Raw genomic sequence first — 19,243 nt, 5'->3', positions numbered from 1 at the left:
ATATGGCCAGGATGCACATCAGGACCAAGGAGATGGGATGCATCTCTGTGTCCCAGGGACTGGCCAGAGTTTACCTTTGAGAAGGGGATCTGATATTATGTTCACATCTGCTACTGTCAGTTGTATGACAGTTCCCTCAGAGCCCGCCCTTCAGTGAACTTGATTGCATAGAGTTTCAGCTAGAAACTATTTAAACTCAACTGTAGTTAAACAAAAGCTAAATGAAAGTTAATGACCATATAAGCAGCTGGTTCTGGAAAAACCTTGTGACAGACACTTGAGAAATGCCCTTTAGTCACTGGAAGGTATTTCCCAAGGTCTCCTTGGGATGTTCTGTGTCTGTGTCAGCAGATGAAAATACTGTCTATATTTCTGTAGCCACAGGTGATTAGGAATTGCTCCCACAGTGTAATTTAAACCTACTAGGCTTCTCCCTGGATGGGGTCAAGTGAGCACAGAGAGACCCTTGCATGTTTGATTTTATATGACTGAATAAGATCCGCTTCACTGGTGCTTTGTCAGGGCTAAAAAACTTGGGTCCATATAGAAAGTATAAGTTACACTCACACTGCTTGTCTGGGTTCAGCTTCTTTCCTGAATTGCAAAAGGCAGCAGTTGCTGTGTTACACTGAGCTCTGGGTAGGCACAGACTTTTTGGACACAAAGAACAGGAAGCCTCCAAGTGATGCAAATGGCCTAAAGTTCAGCAGTGATAAAAGGTTCATCTAAATTTTCTCACAACCCTGCCACCATCTTTTTACCATAATTAATATCAAATGAAAGTTTCTGTTCTGGGATCAGCTTCTGCTTAGCTTACCTCGCAGCAGAGCATACTAAGGCCTCATTCATTCGTGCTATAACTTAGGTGGTACTGGCCAGTTGGGAAATGCTGACAGATTTGCATCCTGTTCTGCTCCATTTAGGAGCTGATGTTCACTGACTTGCAATAACAGTATGTTTGCACAGTGCCTTTAAGTCCAAAATATTTGAGTTTTACATGACTTAAGGGTGGTCATTTCTATCAGCCTGGAAGCGCAGTGACTTCAGGGTTGGAATGTGGCAGCCAGTAACCAGCACACACTACATAATAGCGTATTGTGTGAATATCTTATCCATATGAAAGTGCAAACAGAATTTGAGGAGGCAGGTATTTGATTCAGAAACCAGGCTAACCTCCCTAAGCCCTACCCTAGCTACAAGACATTCAATACCCATAAATAAACAAGCCCCGAGTTGACCCCTCTTTTGTAGCACAGTCTTTCCCCCAGCATTGTGCCAGAGTAGGGCTTTGCTGCTGCAGACCCTCCGAGGCTCCTGCTGAGCCCCCCCAGCAACCACCTCGGAGCATCTGACCCTCCGAGGTGCCGCTGAGCCTCTTTGTCCCGAATTGAGCGTGTCCCAAAACAATGGGGATACAGCTGTCTGCCTGCCAGAGTTAATGAGCATAGAGGGTAGGCCTTCAATCACCTTCTTTATCTGACATATTTCTCAAAAAGCTTTACAGGAAAAGGAGGTGTTCTGCTCCCCATTTTATACAGAAGGAGGCTGGAGGCTAAAATGCAAGGAAATTAAGTAATTTGTGGAAGATTACAAAGCAGATAATCGACAGAGCTCAGAATCAAGCTTAGCTCCCCAGCCTCGCACCCCTCTACCACTTTGTGCATCTAAAAAGCCACAACTTAAAAATCCAACACTTTTAAACTTTCACAGTATAGAAGCAGTTCTGCTGCAGCTTTCTGTTTGACTTCTTTTGGCTTTGTATCACGCCAATCTGGCTGTGTTCTTATTTTATACTTACTACAACCCTAAGGAGGTTCTTTTATGTGTGGGCGCCATAGAAATTAAGGTTTAAGCTACAGTTTAGGGGGATCAAATTTTTGGATACAAAATTCCCAGAAAATCTAAAATACTGAAACCTAGATCTTATAAAAAAAGGGGGAGGAAGGAAATCTAATGGTCACTTCTCTGCTATCGCTATATGGTCCCAGTCCAATAGGAACTGCTGGCTCCATCCAGGCTGCCAGAGGTCTGGAGTGCTGGGACAAAAGGCCAAAAAACATCTTTTTTCCATCCAGACAACATTTTAGGTGGAAAAAGAAGGACATATCCAGGGACACCCAGATAAATAGTAGCCCTAGCAATGCCAACTTTTCTGCTCCCAAAGTTGTTTACACCCACAAAATTTATTGTGGTGCCAAACCGCAAGGAGAGTTGTGACTCCCTTAAACGTGTGGTCTTTATCTGAAAGGACAAATGAAGTAATTTTGGATTGTTAGGCACATTAACAATGCCTGAGGGTGTCATATACAAATAGCCAACACCTTTAAGCACTGATGCAATAAGGATGGACAAGAACATGGGGTGAGGGTGGTGGGAGGAAAGGTCTTTTTTAGATGTATCCAAGGTAGAACAAGTTTTATTACTGGGCTAGAAACATATAGTATCCCAGGAGTGAATAGCTCACACATTTGATCCAGTCTTGGGCTCAGTCCAGCTCCCACTGAAGTTTAATGGGAGTTGGATCAGGCCACTGCACTCACATTTTTTCCATGCATGGAAAACTATTTCCGTTACTTTGAATTACAATACCACTGGCTTTGGATTTTATATAATAAAATAAATCTAGGCCACTGTTTATATTCCAAAAAACTGCATTCTGGGATGCCAGCAAATATATTGCCTGTTGGATTAAAAAAAATAAAATAAAAACTGGACACATTGGTTTAAAAAAAAACAACAGCTCCTAATTATTAAGCATAATTTTTCTTCCTTGTGCTTTTCTGGAGTCCTCAAATATTTGAAGTATGAAAGGTACATATAAATTCTTCTCTGGTGGTTGAAATGGTGGAATCTGTAAAACTGCAATGTTTTATAAGAAACAGAAGTTTAATATAAAAATAATAATCTTCACAACTGGCTCTTTGCTTATTGGCATATTTTGCGCATTTTAAAATTTACAGGGAAAAAAAACCCACCACCCTTGGAATGTCAGTAACAAAGGGGATTTATATTAGCAAACCCTTAAATTTTGGGAACTGGCTCCTCTTGATTGTTCTGACTGCAAATGAACTCTGCAGATGCTGATGAGGCACAGGAAATGTGCTAGAAACAGCATTTGTTCCCTGCTTTATGAATTGGATTCTACTGAAATCCCAATGTGGTAAGACTGATTAGCAGACTTTGGTAATGCCTTCTGCCCCAGTGCAATTTTATTATAGTCTTTTATTACCAAGGGGAAAAAAAAAAAAAAACCAAAACCACAGAAAAGACGTCCATTGGTGACCATACACCCACATTCTGGGAGCAAACGCATCTGTGGTGAGCTTATGCCAGTGAAGGGCATGGCCCCCTGGACTCTGAAATACAGAGCAGCAAAATAAAAGGCACCTCACCAAAAGAATAAAACAAAAAGCACACATATACACAAGCAAGAGATGGAAAGAAATGTCACTGGGGGGCATTTAACATTAAAGAGAAACTGTACAACTGGCATGGCGGTGAGGAGGATTTAATAGAGCTGAACAAGGTGCCCACCTGCATCCACTTCAAAGAGGAAAACCGGCAGTGGTAGTGCTTTTGCAGTCACGATGCATGTGTGTGTGTGTGTGTGCAACGCTTCGTTCTACTGACAAAATATACTTTGCAAATATCCCTGGGCACCGGCAGCTTTTCTTCTCTATTGACAAATTCAGTTTCAGCACGGGATTAAGAGGAAAAGAAGAAAAAAAATTTCCCTCACACACAGAGCCATGTAGTCTGAGCTGGACAGATTTCCCTTGGCCCAGGTGGTACAGAAGAGGTGCTGGCTCCATGGGGACTCTCAGGCTGTGCGCTGGTTAGCCACAGGCTGCACCTTCTTTCTTCACAACAGATGGTGGTAAACCTTCCTCCACCCCATTGTGGTCTGGGGAGCATCCAGGAACGGTTTACAGGACTGCAGATTTTAAGCCATACTGTGGTAGGGGAGCCTTGGCTAACCTTCCTTCTAGTGTGACAAAGCCCTTTAGACAGACCAAGAATTGGTTCCAAATTCCCCAGCGCAGGGTTTGAAACTCAAATAACTAGGACTCACCCACGTCTGGCTGTAATTTCCGATGTGCAATAACTATGCAAGATGCTGAGATTTACCGATGAGAGAGCAGGAAGAACCTACTCTTCTTCTTCTTGCTGGCTTTCTTTCTGTAATGAAGTAATGTGTGCCTGTGTGCTTCGCCAGCACCTCCTCAGCCTCTTCACCCTGACTGAAACAATCCAAGGGGAGATGCACCCAGGAGATGCACCCAAAGACAAACTCTCCAGCAGAACTGGCGGAATGTCAAACCAGCTGGCCTGATGGGGGAGATTTCAAAACCAAAATGTCTCTTAAATAAGCTTCTTTAATTATTATCATCATCTGTTTATTTATACAAATATAAAATATATTTATATAGATTTATATAATATAGATTTGTTGCTTTGGTGGCTCCTTTCATTTACAGACATACTGGTCAACGATCTCTGTGCACTTTTTACACTTGACATAACAGCACCAATGGAACTTGCAGTGGCAACGCTCCACCTGGACGCTCTTGAACTGGTCATAGCCCCGTCCGCAGCACATCAGCTCGCACCCATCCATGCCCTCCGAGGTCTTGTTGCACAGCCGGCCCTGGGTGCCCAGGGAGCCAGTGGTCTCGTTGCGCAGGCAATAGTCCGGGCTGGGGTCAACGTAGACCAGGTCCTCTTGCGTGGGCATGTTGAACCGGTTGTTCACCAGCTCCAGCTTCCCCTTGCGGCTGATCCTCATGGCAGCGGCGCTGTCGTACTTCTCCTTCAGCAGGTCGCCCACCTTGCGGAAGTCAGCCAGCTGCAGCCAGCAGGTCTTGAGGCTGCAGGAGCCCGACACGCCGTGGCACTTGCAGGCCACGTCTGCCAGCTTGTACACGGCCTGTGGGAAAAGAAGCGCAATCAGGCAGAGCTGCATTTATTCCTGCTGCACTGGCAGCTGGCTTAAGTACAATGAATTCATCGCGCTTTCAGAACTGCTTTGATTACCCCGCAATTTCTGTTGTTTCGCCCTTCAGAAGAGACAAAGGTCTTCTCTTCTCCCTGTTGCGACTGCTGTGTTCCTGTTCCCTAAATATTTCTATTTCTGGTCACACTGCCTGCAAACAAGGCTTCCTCACCCCACCTTCTTTCCCTCTGGCAGACTGCTGGCTTGAGAGCAGGGTCATGAGAAGGAAAAAAAAAAGGAAGAGTCCTCTTAGGGTGGACCCTGGAAATTCCCCATCTCAGAGACCACAGCACTGTGGCATGTTTTTCCCTTCAGCACTGCGGGAAGGGAACACCTGGGAACCAGCCCATTTCCTACCACACGCCCCAGGAACCAAGGCTATCACTTGCAGGGATACATCTGCATCCTTTGGAAACAAATCCACAGACCCACACCCTTTCCCTTCACCTCTGCTGAGAGTAGCTCGTCCAGCAGCAGTGTCCAGAGAGGAGCAGGCAGGGGTGATGGTGCCAAAGATGGACACATCCACCCTGGAACGGAGCAGTTTAGCTCTGCTGGAGGTGTTAACCAGGCACCCTCCTGGAGCAGCAGGGCTGAGCCGGGAGCCCTCACTGCGGACCTGCGCCATCTTGTGCCCACACGGCTGTCGCCAGGCAGAAAAGCCTAGATTTTAACAGCAAACGCAAGCTTTCCATGCTGTCTTTTCCCAGATGCTTTCAGCCATGTTTTCAGGAGCCTGCGGGGGCTGTAGATGCATCATACCCCTGAAAACCTGGCATCAAAGTTAGCAAAGAGTCCTCAAAATTCAGGGCAGTGAGCGTTAAACCCTCAGCAGAACAAATACAACACGTAAAGGGAGATGGTGGTTACTCTCCTCCTCCCCACACTAGCTGGGAGGAGAGTGAAATACTGAAAAATATTCTACAATTACGAAGCTGAAAACCATGGAAAATAAACTGAAATGCAAGTTGGGTTTGTTCTTTTGATCAATTTCAGAGACGGGTACAAAACCGCATGCTACGTGAGATCCTGTCAGCTCTCAGGCACTGACAGAGCTTGCAAAGCAAAGAGCTGGCATCCCCACACCATCATGTTATAGAGCTGACCCCTAACCCTTGCTCCTCATCCTCTCACCAGCAGGTTCACATCTGCTCTCCCAAGGCCGTCCTGCAGTGCCTTTGCCAGATCCCACAGGCCAAGCAAAGGTGTTTGGCATCAGCTGCAAAATTGCCACCAGCTGTATTTGGTGGGGGAGATCAAGGAACGTGAGAAAAAAAAGAGGGTGCTCGGAAGGAGATGGCAATGTGTCTCCTAGCCAGGTTTTCTGCTGAAAAAAGCAGCCAAACACAGAGGTTTCTTTTCTGCCTCACTCACTGACAGAAGAAAGCTTCACAGCTCTCTGCTGTCACATGCCAAGGACTAGGTGATTAAGGCAATTGAGCATAGTGAAAGCAAAACCTTCTGCCTGCGACTATGTTCTGGACCAGCAGCAAGAGGTCAGAGTTCTCCTACAACAATTGGTTGCTCCTGGCCTAACTAAGGTCTAGTGCTTTTGACAGCTAGTGAAGATTCAATTTGGCTTAATGGCTAAATCACATGGAGGCCAATCCAGCTCCTGAGAAAGTCAATGGAGTGAGTCCTTAAAACAGAAAAGCTTTAGTTCTGCTCCTCAGAGCTCAATTTACTGAGGCAATCCCTCACGGCGCAATGTTACAGGGCAATGTAACAGCTGTAACAAGCTGGGAGTTAAGCACTTGCCGTGGATCAAACTACCACTGCAGAGGACCAACCACACCGTTCTTTGAGGATTCCTGCTGTACTGTAACCAGACAGAGCTACAGCTGCATTTCCCGCGCACCAGACACTTACTATATCCTCACTGCATTGCCAGCCTGCTTGTTATAAGCTTGTGTTAGCACTTTCTGGTTATGGTTCTGTCAAATCCCAGGCCACTTGTGCCTCCCTTGCCCTTGCAAGTGTTTTTATAAAGTATTATGATTCTTCCTAATCCTAGGCTTTGTTCCTTTAGAAAAACACTGCAACTCAATCCCTCTCAGTTAATGTCATGGGACTGAGTTCACTCCGCCTTGGCTTTAGGCAACTGATGCTCAAAACATCTGGCCCATGTGGGTAGTAGCTGTGCTGGGGAACAGAATGCTACCAGTTATCACAGGTAAGCACGGCGCCACTCAGCCCCCACAGCTCCCACCATCAGTGTCCCGTGGAGGTAACCATAGCTTCAGCTGCTAAATGACTCTACACTCTCCCCCTCTGCTGCCCGGATGGGGAGCAAGCAGAGGAAATTGGAGAATTCCTCCCTGACCAGGCTCAGGTCAAGGTAAAGAATAACAGACCCCACATGCAGTTCTGAGGGCAGGAACTGATCGATGGCCATGCCACTTAAACAGGTTGAAAATGCCTCTAATGGAAAGGCTTAGAGCTCCTTCCCATAAGCCCAAGTTCTCTTCCAATTCTTTTCTTGCAAGAATGAGAACAGGAAGAGGATTAATGGGTAATTCCTATGTGGTCAATTAGCCAGACCCCCTTCCAGGCTCTTCTGGCTCTGGCTCGAGTGACTGATGACTGAGGCCTGCCATATGCTGACTGGGTAAACAGCATGGAAGGACTGACCATCCCAGTCTGCCAGACACAACGACAGATAAGGAATGGGGGAAATAGGAGAGGGTAATGGAGACCAATTGGAAGAAAAAGACAGATGGAAGGAAAGGACATATTGAGATAACAGCCAAAGACAAACAAACAAGAGCAATAAAGCCAGAAGCCACCACCACAAGGACTCCAGTGTGGAGTGAAGGGGTGATGGGGTCAGGACTGCCTGAAAGATAAAAGACCTCTGATCCCCTCCCATCCCCCCCCCCAGCTCCTCTGAGAACCACGGAGAGAAGGGACAATCTTCTCTCCTGCCACCAGAGCTCCTCAGGGTTCGAGGAGAACTTTCTCACTCATACGAAACTGAGTGAAGGGACTTGCCAAAAATCTGCCTATAAATCAGAAGGCATCAACTAAAACACTGGCTGGGAAAGCAGGGCATGTCTGGGGTGGGATGGCACCTGGTGGCCACTCTGCAGTGCTCACTGCCAGGTCTCCAGTACTCCTTTCCTTCAGCATCAACTTTTGGGAGTATGGAGTTACATATGCACCTTCCTACTTCCAGAATCTCAGAAGTTTAGGACTGTGGGACTAGACAGGACCTCCTTGGTTATTAAGTATGATCTCCTGCTATTGTAGGCACTGCTTCAAATAACATTTTCCCTAAATGCATACAGTGCCCTTTTAAAAGCAATTAGGTTTTCAGCCACCATTATTCTGATCACTATTCCAATGATAGAATATCTTTTTCTGCTTTCCAGTCTAAATGTATTCACTTTATGCCCATTTGCTATTGTGCCAAATTGGCCTTTTGCTTAAAAAGTACTTTTCCTCCCCTATTATTTCTCCCATGAACACAGTCATCAGTCAGATCCTCTCTCAACTTTCACTTTAGTAGGCTAAATATGGAAAGTTGGTCTAGCCCACTTTCTTAAGAAAAGATTCCTATCCCTTGGGTCAGCCATAACAAGCCTTTTCTAGTCTGAGGTCATTTTACTTGGGAATATGAGAACATACAATATTGTGGGGCCTCACGAGAGCTTAATACAATGGCATTAGTATTCCCCCATGTTTTATAAAGAGGCTTTCCCTAGTATGCTATAGGATATTTACCACCTTTCGAGCCACATTACATCTGCAGCTGACTGCAGACTCACTTCCTAATGACTAAAACCGTATTTCCTACAAGGCCTCAAATGATGGTTTTAATGTTGTTTTATTAGATGTCATTAGCTGCTAGGAAATTCAGATTCTCCTCTGCCACCTTTGCATCATCATCAAATTTCATCAGCCTAATGCTTGTGTTGAGGCTGAGACACAAAAACATTAAGGCAAGTCCTTGATGAGCTCTGCTAAACAAGCTCTGTTAAGATCAAGATACATCCTCTCTCACAACTTACTGATATCTTTCCTTGAACCAGTTTCTTGTCCATCTCATAGCTGCTGCATTTCTCCTTATATTTCCCAATTTAACAAAGAGTTTTCCATGTGGGAAATACCTTAAATGTTTCACAGAAGTCCAGATAAATGAGACCTATCAGATCTAGTCCGCTTTCTAGGAAATCAATCATGTTCTAAATGACTATGCGATCAATCTTTGAAAAAGTCTTCTCAAATTATTTCCCATTTTGCCTGTGTCTCTGAGATATCCTTTCCCCCATGCCCACTTGTAAACGAACCAAGATCACCGGTGCCAGCTCTTTCAGAGTGCCAGGAAAGAAAGTGAGCACTCCCTGAGACTTGAGAGGTTCATGCTACCTGAGTTTTGCATCTACCCTGGTGGCGATAATTTCCACCTCCAGCCTTGCTCCTTTGCTCCCATGCTAAGATGCTTTTAAGAGCCCAGAGGAAAGGCTGCCCTGTACTGGCCAAATATCAGCTTCAACTACTTATTCCCGCTACGCAGAAGTGTTGAGGACAGAGATGTCTCCACTGTGCAGCAGACACACAGCATCCCTCTCCAGGAGCAGTGTCCCGCACTCCAACTTGGAAGCCCCAGGTAAAGCACTCACTTACTTATGGGACCAAAACTTCTCTGCCTTTAGACTCAGCCCCATCCTCATTGACTATGTCTCCCCTTTTTCCAATCTCCCTCAGTCTGCAAAGTTTAAAAAACTGTTGCTGTTTGTTGTACTACCTTTTCAAGGTCTGACTCTGCGTGATTTTTACTGTTCTCACTTCATCTTTACACTTCTTGACCTCTAAGACAGAATTTTTCATTATTTATTTGCTATCAGTTCTTTTTTTTTTCCACTCTTAGTAGGCTCTTGGTCTATTCCTAATAGCTTCTCAGTGGCAGTTATTCATTCAGTGAGGTCTGGATATTCTTCCTACAAGCTTTCTCCTCTTGCTTGGCATGCAGAACTGTAATGGCTTTAGCATCTTTGACTTGAAAAGGTTCCAGACCTCCTCCACATTGAGTTCCTCGGCTCAGGTTATTAACCAGCTCCCTTAGTTTATCAGAGTTGTTTTTGAAATCCACAAGCTTAATTACACACTGGTTCATACTACTATTTAATTTAATCTGAAATGACTTGTGTTCATTTAGTCTAAGGTTATTTTCTACAGCCATCTGTTCTACAGAGTCTACAAAACCCAACCTTGAAATAACATTGTCTTTTGCTGGCCCCTTTGGAAAGGCTTTTGTCCAGGTCCTGGGTTAACTGGAGACACAGAAATCACCTTGAGAGCTTGTCTATAGAGTCCAAAGAAGCAAGGCACTGTAGCATTCTGGGCACAATTTAAACAACTTTCTCCACTGTAGTAAAGGCAGGAAACAACTGCCTTTAACTCTGTCCCTAAAGCAGGACAGAGCTATTTTTCATCTGTAGCATCACCTGAAATCACAGCTCAGCAAGAATCTTGCCTATATGACAAGAATAACATGACAGGCAGTATTTTACCTGTGGCATGGAGCAAGAATCTTCTGACTTGATCTTCTAATACAAATGTTACTGCAGCTCAACTGGCACCTCAGACTATTGGCCATATTCTGTCTCTGGATCCCCCAAGGCAATAGGGCTGGCTGTAAAGTCTCACAACATACTCGCTCCCTATTTTAGGCAGGGTATTTATTTGTAGTAATCCAAGTTTATGACTCCAGACATCTAAGACGTTCAAAGCAAGTAATGCAGAAAAGAATGTCATGGTCAGGCTACTACTCCACCACACCATGCATTTCTAAGGAAATGCAGACCTCTCTACCCTTCCAAGCCAAAAAAAAAAGCCCAATCCCAAACCAAAACCTCACAAGTTCTACAATTTTCAAGTCCGTTTTTTTCACCTACCACAAATTTACCACAATTTGATTTTGCAAAAGAACCGTGGAGTACTTGCAATGCTTCAACCTGACACACTGATTTCACAATCAAAAAAACAGAGCACACCATCTTTGGTGGCAAAATGAAGTTGAAATTACGTGCAGAAAAGACAAACATCCATGGGAAAGGGAAAGATAATTCAGTAACAATTAGAAGCAAGAAAGGGCAAAAAATTGATAAGGAAACTAAGGATATTAGTTAAGAATGTGCAAAAAGGCAAGACTAAATACACTTAATAGGATTTTTTAACATGCATTAAAAACAAAATTAACCTTAGGAAAGCTTACTTCTACGGGAGAATGATAAAAACTTAAAACACCCTGGGGAAAACACACAAATGTTGGAGTAAGTATTCCTGTTCTACTTTTGGAAAGAGGCAGGATTACACGGCTGTACAGCATATGAAGGATGCTACACCTTCCGGGCTATTAATCACAGACAGAGCAATTGTGTAAGAAGCAGAAGTGCATGCACTGAATGCATACAAAAGGAGTATGGGGAAACTGGAAAGGGTACACTAAATTGACAGGAAAATGATTTGATGGCTGATGAGAACCTCTGAAAGTGAGAGAGTTTTCAGTGCTCTATCTCGTTTGTCAAAAAAGAATGGTGAATAAATTACAGTAGATAAATACTTGTATGCGGAGGAAATTCTGATTACTAAGAGGCTTTTGGATTTAGCTGTAAAAGTCAGGAAAAGAACTGATTAGAAGCTGGTGCCAGATAAATTCAAATGATAATGAGGTACAGCATTGAAACAGGGTGATTAATGATGGTGCCACACTACAAAGGGGAAGAGGTGGATTCTCCATCCCTAGGGGTCTCCAGATCAAAACTGTGAATCTTCTCAGAAAATATTTGTCACCTAGAATCAAATTATTATTTTGCCCAATAGCAAGGCAACTGAGTCAGGCCTAGGTTCCAGAAATAGCCAGGTAGCCTGATTCAATGTTTGCTTCTGGCCCTATGTTCCCAAAAATCTAAATGATGGTAGCAGAAGAGAACTCCAGATGCTAAAATACTATTCTTTTCACCAGCCTGTCACTTCCAGAGCTCTGGAAGGCTGATTTCTGAGACATTAACTTTAAAAATGGGCCGTAACAGCACCTAGTTTATTTGGAAAGGGCTTACATGTCTGCACGTGTGCCATACAGTATCTCAACAGACCCCAGAATTCACTGGCTTTTAGCTGGCAATGGAAGCCTGACATTAAAACTGGAATATATCATTGTCAATATTGTCTGTAATATTCAGAAAAAGTGGCCATACACTGTTACAGAGGTTATCACCGGACTATCCCTCATCAGACCTCCAAGTAATCTGGTATCCAGCTATCTCCAGCCTTCTGACTCTGAGAAAAAGGAGAGGGTCAGCATCTGTCTTACCCTGCGACCAGCCTCGTTGTTCTGCAAGTTCATCAGCATGCGGGCCTGCTCCTCTGAACCCCTCACGTAGTTCTTCTCCCTCTCCTTGGCATCCACGAATTCCTTGGCGAAACGATATCCGTACTCCACGTTATCGCCGCAGCCGCCCCACAGCCAGTCTCGGGGCAAGTCCTTGGGCCGGGCCGTGCGGCTGCAGCCACAGCTGGAGAGCTCTCCCTCACGGCAGGCCCGGCTGATGGCGTTCACCACCCCGGCCGCACTGACGGCGTAGGTGAAGGCGGTCTCTCTGCTCCCTGAGAGAGAGGGAGAGAGACAAATTAATCACGTTTAACACGCAGCACACAGCGAGGAACAGGGCCTGGACAGCAGGACATGGCGTGCTCCGAGAAGGTACACTGGATTCACAAGAATGTGATGCTCAAGAGCAAGGGCACCATCCTGTCCTGGAGGAGGGGGACTGCCCTAACACACGCCTGCATCCCATTTTTGTTTTCATTTCAGCTCCGGTCTGTCCAGAGCTGGCAGTTTCTGTGTAACCAGGATCAAACCCCACGCACCAGGGAAGAGTCGGAGATTCCTGGAGCAATGTTCTTTAGAAAACCATGTTCTTCATCATTTGTAGGTGCTGCTCCTCCAGGGTTATTACTTTTATTACACCTATGTTTGAACATTTAAGAGCCCTGGGAACTGCAGGCCTTCGCCAAAAGAAATAGCAACACCATAGGCAGGGATTGCTCAGCCTCCTTCCTCTTCAACTATCCTTTCATTTTAACCTGGAAGAAACTCTCAAACAGCAAGAGGGTTATTCACTTGCTGAAAAATACAGCTGCTGCCTTAGCCATTGCATTTGGCAATAATCACTGAGAACAAGCAACAAGGTTGGGCCTGTGCAAAAGAAACATTCTGGTTAAGCCAGTTATCACCTGGAAAGGTTTTCATATAATTGGGACAAGCAGTCTTTATTACAGGCTCCTCAGTTCATCGACCTTAATTTGGTTTACATAAGGTCAGCTGAAAATTGTTTGGAGACAAACTGAAGGAACTCCTTTTTACACTCCAGCATCCAGGCAGAGGCTCTCCCAGTGCCTACAGAACCGCAGTGCTGGAACAAGTAAAACTTTCCCATGTAGACAATAATAAATGAAAAGACTTTCCATTAGCAGGTTTACTAGAGACTGCCCTGCTTGGCATGTATGCCCTACACAGCATCTGAGCCAAGCAGCTGGATCGGGTCTCCAGCTATGTATTCCTGGCAGTGACTCAGCCCCAGTGTGACCGGGGCACCATCACAGCCAGAACACTGCATGAGGCCAAGCACCAGGAGTGCCGTGGGTCTGAAGAGGGGGAGTAGAGGGGGAATGGGGAAGGAGAAGGAGGCAATCCACACCTGCACTCTCACCACACGGTCTTAATAGCCAAACCAACACCTTCAGAGTCATTGTGTTCATCACCAAACTTTCAGGTGATAAAGAGTACAGCTGCCAAAGCTTCATTAGAATAAGCAATCTAATTGTGAAGAGCTACTTACACCAAACCTCAAGCAAATTTGAATGACTTCAGAGGGCAGAGCTTCCAAGAATACTTAGTTTGTCACCAGCCCAGGAGGCTCTCAGTGCCAGCACCCTCAGCAGGGCTGAGCTGATGCTTTCAGTATGCTCTTGTTCCAATTTGCACCTGCGGACAATTTGTAACTAATAGCAGCTTATCACCAACTTAGTGGTAATGACCCAAGACAAAGGCAGGGTTGTGAATGGCATCCACCTTGCAGAACAACTTGTGATTCCCCCCACCCCAAATGAGAGTTGAACACCACGGTTTCTTCTCTGGAGTACAGCACAGGGCTGATAAAATGCTACAGGACACATAATATAGAAAGGAGGGCCTTACTAGCAGGTCATAAGGAAAGGACTATGCTCCCCTAAAGAGGTATAGAGGAGTGACTCCTAGTTAAGATAATTCAGCTGAGACTGGCCCATAAAGGAATTCATTTTTCAGTAACCAAAAATCAAGCTTTTACTCATCTAGCTTGTTTCACATGTTATGTTTGGGTTTTTTTGAAGATAACAGTCCAATGTGCAGTTTTGCCCCTAGCCATCTGTGCCTGTATAGAAAGAGTCCTGCAGACACGTCCAGTTAAGTAGAGCCCTCTCTTGTCTATCAGGATTAAAATAAAGGCAAGGAAAGGACCTCACGCTGTTACAGCTTGTGTAACTGAGTTCTCACAACTCTGGGTGCTTAGCATCCTTACAGCTGGATTGAGATCTCTGAAAGCACAGACTGGATTTACACTTTTACTGTCCATGTTTTAACCATCTCCACCTGTCAGCTGTAGCGGCACGACTCAGTGGGCAGCCCCTGGGTCTGCACGAGTTGTTTAAGACTGCTGGAGGATGGTGGTGGGAGAGGCTGAAACAAGTCACAGCAGGGTGGGGCTTTTTCTCTGGTGCTGCCCGCAAAGCAGAACAAACCACAGTGCTCACTAGACTTTGGTAGGTTTGGAAGACCATGGCTTGGCCTGGGAGGCAGGATCAGATGTGATAAAAGCCTGTGCTAATACAAACCAAATTTGTAGCTGACAATTGAGGGCTTATACATCCAAGTTTTCTCCGCTCTCCTGCCGTGCCTTCCACCCTTTGAAAAGTATTTGGGCTTGTGCTCGTCCTCTCCAAGTTCATTCCAGTTCCACACCTCTGTGCTGTCGTCTCACAGGACTGGGGTGTCCCCCAAATTTGTTCCGCCCTTTTCCACACCTCTGCTGAGCTCTCCCGAGCGCTGGATCAGAGTCACCGCGGGCCGCCGGGGCCGATGCCGGGGGCTGCGGGCCCCGGGAGGTTCTGCCCGGCTGGCGTGGAGCTGCACGGAGCTCTGCTGCCCTCCTGTGCCCGCCCGCCGCCGGCTGCAGGGCGGGGAGCCCGGGGCTGCGGCGGCTCTCGGGCAGCACCCAGGCAAGGGCTCGGACCCCACGGCTCCCTTCCCTGGAGCTGCTCGAGAGGGAAATGGGAGAACGGACCCCACTGGGGAGACTAACACAGAGATGGCAGAAATGCGTCGATTTGACTTTTTTGATGAAAAAGATTTAGCTTCAACTGATTTTTTAAAAAAGCATTATCCTAAAGTTTGGCAATCTCGAAGAAAAAAAAACAAACCTAAGAAAAAATATTTCTCTTTGTTCTCTGGTTTTATGACTCTTTTTTTTTTTTTTTTAGCATTTGAAAAGGCTGAAGAGATAAGATCTCTGGCTCCAGAAATGACTGGACTAACCTGGAAACCCCAGCCTTGCATTTAGGATTACTCAGAGGGAGATCTGTTCCCTCCTCCCCTGAGGAAATTCTAACATGACCTTTTGGGGGGCTCTTGTCCTCTCCCCCTCATAAATGTAGCAGTAAGGAATGTCTGTATATAATCCATAGAGATACATACACAAACACACGTGCAGTCTAAAAAATCTGTACTGACAGAACAAGAAGTAGCTTCAGAAAAATAATTTTTGTACATCAGATATAATTATTGAATAAACCACATTTAAAAGGTAAGAGCAACTCTCATGACAACACAAGCAGTAGGAGGGACCCATGCTGAAAAGGGACCCAAGCTGAAAAGCAGCCTACCTCAGTGCTGTGGATGCCCCCACAAAAGCTTGGTATCACTGGACTGCCTCACCTCTATGGAACACACAAAATGAAGGTGTAATGATTAAACACAGACTGACTGGGTCTCCTGTTTCTGAGCCAAGCCAAGTTCTGCGAGGGGGAAAGGAAACTAATCTTCCAGGTTTCTGAGTGAACGCTCTCGCGAGGATCTCCCAGGCTTTGGACTTGGCCAGGTCAGGTTCTCCTCCCCTCTCACAATCTAGAGCAGCTCAAGAAATCATGTAATATACGCTGTGCCTGCATCAGTGGGTGGGCAGCCGAGGGCTGCTGGCACATTACACACCTTCTGGGTCCTTCTTATCTCCTTTCCCCTCCCTCTCCACAACAATCTGGCATGCCTGTGCACTCTTGCAGATATTCTGGTCTCCAGACCTTTCTCGTGCCATTGGCACAGAGTACAGAAAAAGGGCTGCGGTCCAGATTTGGGGCTCAGAGGTTGAAAGCAGGAGACAGACACACAGTATGAACCCAGGGAAGAATGACTTTATAGCTGACACAACGTGAGAGATTGAAAGGCTTTGTCTTCTTCCCCAGTGTGGAAAATAGATTTGCTGAAATGATAAGCAATGACTCACTACAAAGTAGGAAAATGCAAAAGCGGGAGGTGGAACTGAGAGGCAGCGCAGCAGCTTATCACTGACACAGGCAACAGCCATGAATCATGGGTCCCCTAATACCCCAGGCCACCTTGGGGGACAGTTTTCTTATTGCTGTGCTGTCTTCTGCCGGAGTATAAACATCTGAACATACTCTAACTGCCTAGAGAATCTAAAGGAGATGGGTTCAAAACTCTGTCAGGACAGGTTTTTAAACAGTGGGCAACTGCTGGCAGTCACCTCACAGACACTGCCATCAGCAGATTCCTAATAGAGATACATCAGGACTCAGCAAACAAATGCAGCACACACAAACCAAGCAGGACTTCCAGTCACACCTGCCACATACCCACAACACCTACTGCCTTCATCAAAACCCAAATCTACTCCCAGTCTAAACAAATAGGATCAAATTCATTTTAGAGAGGAGAAATCTTCCCACTTCCACTACCCACTCTAGTCCCTTCTTCCTCTACACACTCTGATCTTTCCTGACAGCTTCTCATCCTTCAGCTCTGATCTTTGCTTTCTCTTAGTTCACCCTTTCTTTTCCAGGTGTGGACTCTCTCACTGGACCAACCCAGGGATGCAGGAAAATACTGAAGAAGAGAATGAGGTTTGCTCCAGAAGGAGAGATTGCTATTTTCTTGCATCCTTGTGAAGTCACTAGTATCTTTTTGGGGATCTGAAATTTACCCCGTTCTTTAGGGTAAGTTATGTGTGAGGGAAGGTCACCAGAGAGATGGAGGTGTATTTTCCGTCCTTTCCATTTGGTGGCTGAAATTTCAGTTTTCATACCCCAAAGCACAAGTTTTAACAATCTAGGATTGCAGGCAGCCCCATCTGGCCACCACCCTTCCTATCAGAAAGTGAGAGATCAAGGATGCACAGATGCCTTGGATGTGTGTCAGGAACTAGAAGTATCTGTCAGGAAATGGCATTTCCCAGGGGAGTACCCCAGAGAAGAATTGTTGGAGTATGAGCTAGGCAGAAAGGGAAGAGTTAGAATGGCTCGGGGTGGGCTGAATTAGGAATTTTGAAAGGTTGAGTAACTCATGCAGAAATATCCCTAGAATTCTCTAGGATAACATGTAAGAATTTCAGGATCAAAGGGAAGGGATCACAGGACTTGGTGTCCTATCACCTTGACGCCCCAGAGGTATTAAAGATGCACCTCTTGGTGTCTTGCTGCCAATGCAGGTTTTTTGAGAGTGAAGCCAAAACAAGTGCGAGCAATGCTGGGGGCAGCCGGGGGTTCAGGAGCTGAAGGTCTTTTTCCATCTCTTGCTAAGTGTTTTCCTTGAGCTCACAACCGAGAAATAGTGCTGGTTCTTCAGTGTAAATGATTGGCTTTGTGGGTGGGAAAGAAAACCTCTTGAGACAGGGGTGTGGAGAGTGAGTGTGAGCGTGTGTGTGTCTGTTTTAACACCTTTTCTTTATTGTCCTGGCTGTCGGACACATCAAAACGAGCCCGGATTTCTCAGTTTCTTGCCATCAGATGATTGCATTTCAAAAGGAGCTGGGACAATGTAGCTAGGTCACACCTCAATTCAAGTGCAGCAATGGCCTGTCAATGCGCCTCTTACAGCCAGCAGGGCAGGAATTATAAAAATCGCTTAGGTTTACACAGTAAGTGGCAATACAAGGAAGGGGGGGAATTCCCATGCCAGGGGAGCCCATATTTCCCACATCTCAGGGCTGCATTCCCTGTCCCAGGGTACTCAAGATGCCGGTAAGGATAACACGGGCCATTGTTCCTGGCTCCAGTTTTTTCCCCTCACTACCTACAAACAACCACTCAAAGACGCCCTGCTCTTCTTACCGTCCTGTGCTTCCCCAAAAAGAAAGTGTGTTCCCCTCGCCCCCCGCTGGCTCCTACTGTGGCTCAGAGGCACTGGTGCCACCCGCCCAGGCACAGGCAGCGCGCAGGCAAGCACCAGCACACCAGGGAATGGAGAAGCTCGTTAAACGCAGCTTTAGGAGCTGTACTAATGGGGCTCATCACTGCTGCATGTGTATTTGAAGGAAGCGGGAGAGGTGCAGAGGGACACCCGGCCTGCACCCAGCACGTCCCTGCACTACCGGGTGTAGTACTGTTCTACCAGGTATTCCTACCTATTTTCATGACCCTCCCAAAGACGGAGGTGTTGTCCACCGTGCTGCAGTTCCACCGCCGCTGCCGAAACTGGTACTGGCACTCCTTGATGGCGCTGCGGGCCCCTTCCCCGATGAACACCATGTGCTCCTGGTAGAGCTGGCAGAGCTTGCGCTGCCCAGGGGAGAGCCCCGGCAGCTGGCTGCACACCGGCTGAGCGCCGATGATGTACATCTCAGGTCTCTGGATGGGGTTCATGGCCAAAGACCTACGATGAGAAAAACATCCCAGGGAGTCTGGAGGGAGAGGCCCCCTCCGCGAAGCGCCCGGCACCTCTCCCCGCCAGCCCAGCCCAGCCCAGCCCAGCCCAGCCCAGCCCGGAGCCCGGGCGCATTTCTCATGTCAGCTGCCTCCCTCCACGGCTCTGCCAGATGCGAGGCTTTTCCAGGGCTCTAGCGGGAGAAACACAGCTCGTTTGTAACCCGAGTTTAAACACAGAGGACACCCGGGATGGGGAGGGGGCAGAGAGAAAGCTCAGCACTTTCTCTGCAGAAGAAAGCGAGTAGCTTTTCTACAGAGCGCCAGTGAGCGATG

General features: G+C 46.4%; 1 protein-coding gene across 2 annotated transcripts in view; it reads right to left on the bottom strand.

Annotated features, from left to right (window-relative positions):
* Nucleotides 1-4,367: 4,367 nt before the first annotated feature.
* WNT5B (Wnt family member 5B) overlaps nt 4,368-19,243 on the bottom strand; it is a 72,862-nt gene continuing 57,986 nt past the window's right edge. For both annotated transcript variants that reach the window (XM_050325576.1, XM_050325577.1), the window contains exons 2-4: nt 18,670-18,917; nt 12,309-12,601; nt 4,368-4,927 (exon numbers count right to left, since the gene is read on the bottom strand). In XM_050325576.1, the coding sequence (XP_050181533.1) occupies nt 4,469-4,927; nt 12,309-12,601; nt 18,670-18,907 (990 nt within the window). In that variant the 5' untranslated portion in view covers nt 18,908-18,917 and the 3' untranslated portion in view covers nt 4,368-4,468. The remainder of the gene's footprint in view (nt 4,928-12,308; nt 12,602-18,669; nt 18,918-19,243) is intronic.

The sequence above is a fragment of the Myiozetetes cayanensis genome, unplaced genomic scaffold (assembly GCF_022539395.1).
Source record: "Myiozetetes cayanensis isolate MyiCay16 unplaced genomic scaffold, myiCay2020 scf3, whole genome shotgun sequence".
Taxonomy (NCBI): Eukaryota; Metazoa; Chordata; class Aves; order Passeriformes; family Tyrannidae; genus Myiozetetes; species Myiozetetes cayanensis.
The sequence above is the reverse complement of the archived record's forward strand: the minus strand, read 5'-3'. Positions and strand labels throughout refer to the sequence as shown.